Source organism: Opisthorchis viverrini (assembly GCF_000715545.1).
Source record: "Opisthorchis viverrini unplaced genomic scaffold opera_v5_134, whole genome shotgun sequence".
NCBI lineage: Eukaryota > Metazoa > Platyhelminthes > Trematoda > Opisthorchiida > Opisthorchiidae > Opisthorchis > Opisthorchis viverrini.
Window position 1 is genome coordinate 1,003,955 of NW_008751778.1, and position 8,104 is coordinate 1,012,058.

General features: G+C 40.5%; 1 protein-coding gene across 1 annotated transcript; it reads right to left on the reverse strand.

Annotated features, from left to right (window-relative positions):
• Positions 1–113: 113 nt before the first annotated feature.
• Positions 114–7,631, reverse strand: T265_06091 (hypothetical protein; the record flags this gene model as incomplete). The annotated part of the gene is made up of 2 exons (XM_009171269.1): positions 114–648; positions 7,276–7,631. The coding sequence occupies 2 exons, from the start codon at positions 7,629–7,631 to the stop codon at positions 114–116; spliced, it is 891 nt and encodes a 296-aa protein (XP_009169533.1).
• Positions 7,632–8,104: the final 473 nt, after the last annotated feature.

Genomic DNA, 8,104 nt, shown 5'->3' on the forward strand with positions numbered 1-8,104 from the left:
GATGGTTCGGCATACGTAACACATGTCCCAACTAACGCAGCTTCTGGTGCTGGACACATTCTTCAATTAAAGTACCCATTACACAACCGAAAACGCACTTTCTAACCGCCCGATTATGGATTCGCCGACATCAACCCACGCGAGCTATGGTTCTGGGACAACGATTGTCGTCTCAGTTCCGCTGCCCGAACGGGCCATGTCTCACATTCATACAAAAAAACAGTCCGTACTGTAGCTTGATAAACATGTCCCTTCAGATTCAGGGATAAACCATTCTGACGCCATAGGTGTCTCAAGTTAGCAAACGCGGCCCGAGCCTTCGAGATTCGTGCATTCACCTCATCTGCCCCACTATAGTCAGAACTAATACAACTTCCAAGGTACGTAAAACGCTCCACAACTTCCAGTACCTCTCCCTGGATTGTAAGTGGCGTGTTCAGTGACTGCACGTCCACAAGCATGAACTTACACTTTGTGGGTGAAAAGTTCATACCAAGGGACATGATGACTTCAGTCAGTTCATCGAAAAACACTTGCTCTTTCTTCTCTTTGAAGATGAGAACGATGTTGTCTGCATACTCCAGATCGACAGCGGTTTCTTCATAGGCTATTTGAATACCAGGGTTTTCGAAACCTTCCAGCGTTTGTCTGATTATCACCAATCACGAAGCTAAGAAGGGACGAAGAGAATGGGCATCCCTGGCGGACAATACTTTGTGTACGGGAGCTCTTGGAGAACTTTCCGTTCACTCTCACATTATATAACTTAATATTTGATGACGTGTCTGGCGTAAATGTGCGAAAGCCGTATCAAACGAGACCGTTCACCGATGCACAACGCTTCTTGAAAATCTCTACAGGTGCTGATGAAAGAGCTGCAAACCCGCTCGCCATACTATCGACGTCGATGTATACTTTGTAATAAAAGGCATCATACCGTTGTCAAATAACTCGTCCACATTGCTGTAAACTGTCGTCTGGAATATCAACAAACAGTGCTATTTAAAAAAAACACATTTCAAAATTCTCATTGTTCTTCCATCTTATCGGTCGTCAACTAAATAAGTGGTTGGCGTCAAACGACCTGATCGTACTTGATGCCTAGATGCATGTGGTTAGAACCAGCAGCCTTAATACACCAAAGCAGCCCACCAAATTCTCTTATTGATGCTTTTTATAGCATTTAGATGCGCCTACTTAAAGCCACCCCATAACTGCATGGTTTTGTGTTGCTTATGGACTGCAGGGGATGTCAGATACACATCAATACCGCAATAAATAGCCCGTCATGTACACCTTATGTGTATTTCAATAATCCATTCGACCTTTCTGAAACAAAGGCTCGAATATTTGCATCACTCAAGAATAATTTGATAAAATGAAGTCACCTGCATTTCATTCCGTTCGATCCTTTCCACTGAATCTAAATTGGGGGAATGGAACATGAGTTTGTAAAACATTGTTTCTGTACTTCATACAATTTTAAAACTGGATATTCTTGTCCTATTCTGCACAAACTAAACTAAGTGCATGGGATCTTACACAAATACATTAGATGTGCAACAAAGCAACTTCAAGTTTGTCTATCTCATTGGTTGATTGGAAGTATTTTTCCAGGTTGAGGGAGTCTAACTCCACCACATGTTCTTCACTAACCCGCAGCAGGGTGATTTAATGGCTCCTGGATGACCTGTTTGTCAAACTTCCAGCCATCGAAATGCCTCGTCTTCTGGCCAAATAATCACGTGATCCCAGTCTGCATTTATGCAATAGGCATAAATGTTAACTTGGTGTTTATTCCTGATACAGTTTATTTGAACGCTTATCTGGAGGTTTTTGACTATGCGAAAGTCCAAATATTTACCTAGCTGAATTGAGCTCACGTTTTAGAGACCTTTACTTGGCCTTTTTTAAACTCATTTCCAAGGTAAAAATGAGATAAGTAATAAGCGTTCTGATTTTTTTCGCAAGCACAATAATAAAGGTAGGTTTTTGCCGTTTACAATGGTGATTCCCTAATAACCTAATGATTTTTTTTGCCGCCTAAACCACCTTCAGGTAACCAAAATGTGTTTTTAGGATCATGAAGCATAATTTCGCTTCGGAGGATAAGTGGAGTTCTTCTTGCGTTCTCATACAAACATCGCTAGGTTGGTTAACGTTCCAAGAAACTGTAGCTTGACTCTGGGTAGAGGTCAGAATAAAAATTCATTATTAAGGCCTCAGCAAATTCTTGAGCAAATTCTTCTCGTTTCACAATTATTGATTCACTGCCACATCGTAATGAGCGCACTCTATCCCTATTTTTCTTACAAAATTTGTGTGTTTTTCGAAAAAGGGTTTCAAAAGATATACATTGCTGAGATGAATATACCTGATTCGGACACGCATTTCAGACCCACACAGATCTTTGTAAAGAAAAAATTGATACAGTGCCTACTCAACACCGCTCATGTCACTTACACTCTATCAGTTTGATATGTTACATTCTGCTTCGCAACAGTGAGTTTGCTAACAGTTAGACTGCAGCTAATTATGGGGACTCAATCTAGCTGTATTCACATATTCCGCAAAGGACTACTCACCAGCTGGCACTAGTATCATCACACTGGCTCAGATACAGGATAGCACATCTTCACAGCTTATTCTAGCACGATATACTGTTCAACTACGAATTTGATTCTCAAAGTTTCGATAAATGGCAATCAAATGTGATGGATTGATAAGGACGAATATAACTTAGCTGGCTTTAAGATCCTATTTCTTGAAGAAAGAGTGGTGTCGACGTATAATGAGATAGGGCTGTATGCCTATTATTCCAAGTTACTTTCTTAATTTCATAATTTTTAACAATTTAGCAATAAATTTCGCATCATTTTGTAATCTTTGTATGGGATTCCTAATCAATTCAGGCTCCCAAAGCTAGTAGTTGATTCATCTGCTTAGTTGCTTACATTCGAATACACTGAGGCACTGACATCTCTTACCATCTTTAGCGTAAGAACGCAAAAACGCAATAATAATGTGCTTTCTTAAAAGAAAACTAAGATTCAGCAAGTATCTAGAACAGCTTATCGCTTTTTCCCAAGACAGTTTCCCAGTATAAAGCTGTATAGTTTCGAACCGAAATTTCTCGAACTTGGTGTAAAACTTGAAACCCTGCTTTTAGCAAGACGAACAGTGTCCGCGTCTTCAGTTACCCTAGGAATTGGGCACTGCCAATGAGTTGCCAACTCATGTTTGCTGGCCGAGATTTGCAGATTATGGGACAATTGTTTTACATTTTTTCCCAGTCATTTGTCGTATGATTTTGCACTTTATTTTTTCAAGGTATTGCAAAAATACTTCCAACCTGAAAGAGTTTCTTGCTAAAACTCGGAAATGTGCAAACGAAAGGAGATTTCAGCAGACTCGGCTTCAGTTGTGTTTTTATGGATTGACCAAAATGAGTTTTTAGCTAATCCCTTCAAACAAAATTAGTGGAATATTCAACTACTTTTGCTTACCCAGAATCACAGGGGTTTAACAATAAGGATTCATTGTAGGTACGACTGCGAATCTCTGTTTGTGCGTACCGAAGTCCCCTAGGATTCCAGCTACTGAAGAATTCATTTCTACTGATGTTGTACACAAATCTTCAGCTGTCGGGTCACAGTTGTTGCACTGCTTTGGAATGTGCGAACGTAACTTTAAAAAAATTTGTAATGAACATTTGAGCACCATAATTGTTGCGTTTTATTCACTCGAATTTGAAAATATACGGTGCAATTTACGCAATGCCAGTTCTTCCTTATTTACCGGAAGGATTAACTCATTAGGTAGTCATTCTAATACGCTAAACTATTCAATTTCCAGGTAACTGTTTATTGAATGCGTTCGTCCCAAATTACCAACTAGTAATACAAAGCAAGGTATGACGGTGTAGCAATCGATCATTCGTACATACAAGTTTGAGATCAGCAAAAAACGCATGGAGAGATAAACGCAGAAAGCACACCAGGTAGCTAGAAAGTGTTATGATAGGAAATCGTGCACCTAAGTCAGTCACCGTGTCAAGGCTGTAGCACACTCAAAACAAATATTCACACTAAAGCAAAAATACCAAACCAAAGACATTGACCTAGAGGCCACTAAATTATGTAAAAATATTACTTCATGTGTTGGCATACAAAATAAAATACATGAACATTTGATTATCTGATACTTTAATGCGGTCTCATAACTTGATCTATTCAATGGAAGGTTGCAGATTGTCTCCTTGAATACATTGATTTCGGGAGTCACAAACCCAGAATCGGTTGGAGCATAAAATATGCAGTTAGCTAAATACTACCAACAGACGTAGTTAGTACGAGTTTGTATAAACGCTTGGTCTTTTAAGACCAATTTGTATCTTTAGATAGCCAGTCGCACTTAAAGCCGAAATTCCCTTATAGTTGAAATGTCAACAATTATGACTGCTGTGCCGCTGAACGTTTTTAGAATCACTGTGTTTGTAATTCTTTATGTAATAATAAAGTACGCATATACCCGTCAATAGTAATGAGAAAAAACGAAGTGGTGACCCTTCACAAAATCAAAAAACTATAGCAAAGTATTGCTGAAAGTATTTTATTGAGAATTCTGTCTTTAAGATAAGTCAACCTCAATCTGCTTAATTGGTGTGGGCTTGTAAAATCTACTCCATTTAAGTCTTTCACAAATTCGGGGCAAACTGAACGGATAATGCTGGGAATAAATTTCCTCTCTGTTTGTCCTTCGCACCTCTCCAAGTGTATATTGTTTTATTCCCACTGCAAATTTAGAATCTCTAAGCGAATTTGCAAGTTCTGCGGGGACGGTTTCACAGTGCGGTGGCTAAGACTATACCAACATATGTGGTTGCTCTACTTATCCATATATCTTTTCATGGCGATGACTTCCAGAATTTTGGCTTTTAAGCACGTTTTTTGTTGTAAATGCACCTAGTTCCAACTGCGGCAAAATAAGCGGAAGCAATATAATCACCCTAATGAAACCGTGTATATAATCACCCGAATTTTTTTCCACATTTCGGGTACATTGATGAATGATCGGTTGCGTTTGTCACTCCTGTGTTGACATCGTCTTCCTCCCAACCAGCATTTTGAACGTATAGATGACGTCAGACATACCTGGAAAGACCAGTGAACCAAGATACACCGAGGCGAAAAGTTTAGTCAGTCCGGTAGGTCCGCAAAGGATATTTCAAATTTAGCCATTTGCTTCTCTTTCACTTTTAGAATACACGCCAGACTGCACCGGAAACATGATAAACTTCTAAAGTACGATTCTCCAGGTCATGCAGGTGCCTGAATCAGGAGCATTAAAGCATGTGTTTAAATATAGGATGCAAGGATTTAACATGATTGGCCTGAACTAAGTACCGGAAAAACTTAATGCCTAACTGACTATCCCACGGAACAGCTACGTGTGGGGCAGCCCAAAGTCTTCTGGTCATAGCTTAGCCATGGACTTAGGAACGCTTTCAGTGCTCAGTTCAAGGGAATAGCTACGGTTCAAGTTATAAATCTCTTTGAGCGTCCCTGATAAATGTCTTAATTTGAACAGAGTTTTGGTTGATTCATTACATACAGCAAGACCGTTCACGAAGGATTACAAAGATATCATTCACCTTCGACCTCTATGTTGACCGTTTTCTGGACCCTACTGATTGTTACGCGGCATTATGTTGCGTCTAGTGAGGAGGTTGACTTAAAAAATGTCGGATGTATTATCATAACTTAAACTAACCACAAGGTTGCTGAAAACTCTTCGACAGCCCGCGACCGGTCCCGCCCTTCTTAAGGCTCATCAGGTAGGCGCAGTCCCCGAGTTTCCGTCAACCTTGTGTTCTACTTGAACCTAAATTGGACTGTTTTCGAGAAATACATTCATTTGCAAATCAAGTTGGTTTTCACGAGAGACACAACTGAATCTCTTGTTAATGATATTCTATAACTGAATGTGCTGCACACGGGCCACCTCATATTTCAGTTGGCACGATATTCGAGATATCGCGCGATATTTTCATAAAGGGAACTACTCAGAAGGTTTCTGAAAACCCTTTGACAGCCCACGACCTATTTCGCCAGAGAATGTGGGACAATGTCTCGAGTATGTCGGATGTGCCTCAAACAGCTCCGCAAAGCACTGGAATTCTATTAGCGTAGATTTTTTGTCGGCCTTAGTTTTGTAAATAATCCTCAGCCGAATGCGTTCCAGAATAATTTCATGATAATTTAGACAAATTCGGACACCTCTGAAAGATAGTTTGTTCGATTTGTACCTGTGTGGCTGTAAGGGTTTTCAGCCTTAATCTGGTGCTTGGAGAGCGCTGCAGTTTTACTTATTTCACACCGGTATATTCAAACGCGTTGAACAATCCATTGGAGCTATTGTTTTTGTACCTAATAATCAGGATAATTTTCCATAAGTTTTTATATAGTACAAATTTTAGTTTACTTCCATCAATCTACTGCGGATGAACTTACTATCCACTCGTAGTGTGATTCATATAGAATACAAAGGATTTAGCTAAGGCTGTTTCCTTATTGGATGGCGTTTATCAATGAACCAATGACCATTGACAGAAATCGAAGTTAGCGAGCTTTTCCCCAGTTGTAGATCAAGACTTCGTTTGCATCAAAATCCCACTTCCCTCTCTCATAACTAATGTCCACGTATAGTCTCGACAGTTCAGGTAACCTCAGACAAACGTGACTACCGGCTTTCGCTCTGATTTCTCTGCGTATTTCTGTGTGAGCGCATGACCATTCTTAGAAAGGCGACACTGAAATTCCGTCTGTAGCGACCCTTCTTCATCTGACTTTACAATACGTTGTGGCTAAAATAGGACGTCAATTGGAAATTCTGTAGGGGAGTCCTGTTTGTGAATGAGTATAGCTTTCTACATTCCTGTGTATGTGACCAACTGACCTATCCATCTCGTTAGAAGTCATCATCAAAGTTTATGTTTCATAACCGAAAGGCTACCTCATATGATATGGGCTCAACTGATAATGTTTCTGTTTGTTTGTACGATGGCCGTTGTGTTCACTAATTCCTATCATTTACCAGCAACTCTCACCTGGGACGAAAAAATTTCATACCTATTCCAGGTTTATTTGTTCTAACTTTTGCCATTTCTTCATGAAAAATAGTGAGTTACCTCAAGTGGTTAACGATAATGCCCTCACAAAACCTATGGCGAAGATTTTTTTTAAAAAAAATGCGATTTTCAATCGACCAACTTACGGCCGCAACTCTGTTGGAGATCTTCCCGGGATTGCCCTTTTTATCCGTCGACTTGACCGCTGGTTCGGGTCATTGGCATCCGCATTTTGAGATGAAGCCGTTTTGTCATTCTTGGATGAATCACAATGTTGTCGGCCAGCAGCAGTTCGCAATTTACGCGCCCACATAACCCCATGTTTGAGTACGTTCCATTTCCGATGAGTAGATTTTGAAGACGTCGCTTGTTTAACTGGGCTATCCATTTCAGCATTCATATAATCCTTCCGTTGCTCGTTCCCTCCAGCTAAACTGCCCGGTATGCAGGTGTTAATCGCACAGTGATAAGCTGGCACGTATCCATTTTCAAGATCATACATAGATTTATCTATACTGATTCATTTTTGGCCCGTATATTTGCGCAGTGGGCAGCGGATCGATGACCGTGCGTAGACCAGTCAGATGTGGCAATCGCGGCACACGACACACAGGACATGCCTTCCAGCCTCAGACAGGCGCGTGTAAGTTGCGCGTCACAGTGGGACTCTTCTTCGCCCTGGCACTCTGATCTACCGAATGAAGATCCCCCCACGATCTCGCTGTCCCCAGACTGTCAGACACATTCGCGGAAGAATCTACGGCCAGCTTCGTTTCGTGAAATTATAGCTACCGATGTGGATATATTTAAGTGGTGACTGACATTTCCCACTCGATTCTGTGTCTGAAAAACTCCGGGAAGACGAAAAAAGTATGTCTGATGTTTCGCCTACTGTTAATCGGGGTCATAATATCATAAAGATGGCAAGTAAAATGTCAAGAACACGATTTCTTAATATACTACAAGGTCCTTTCA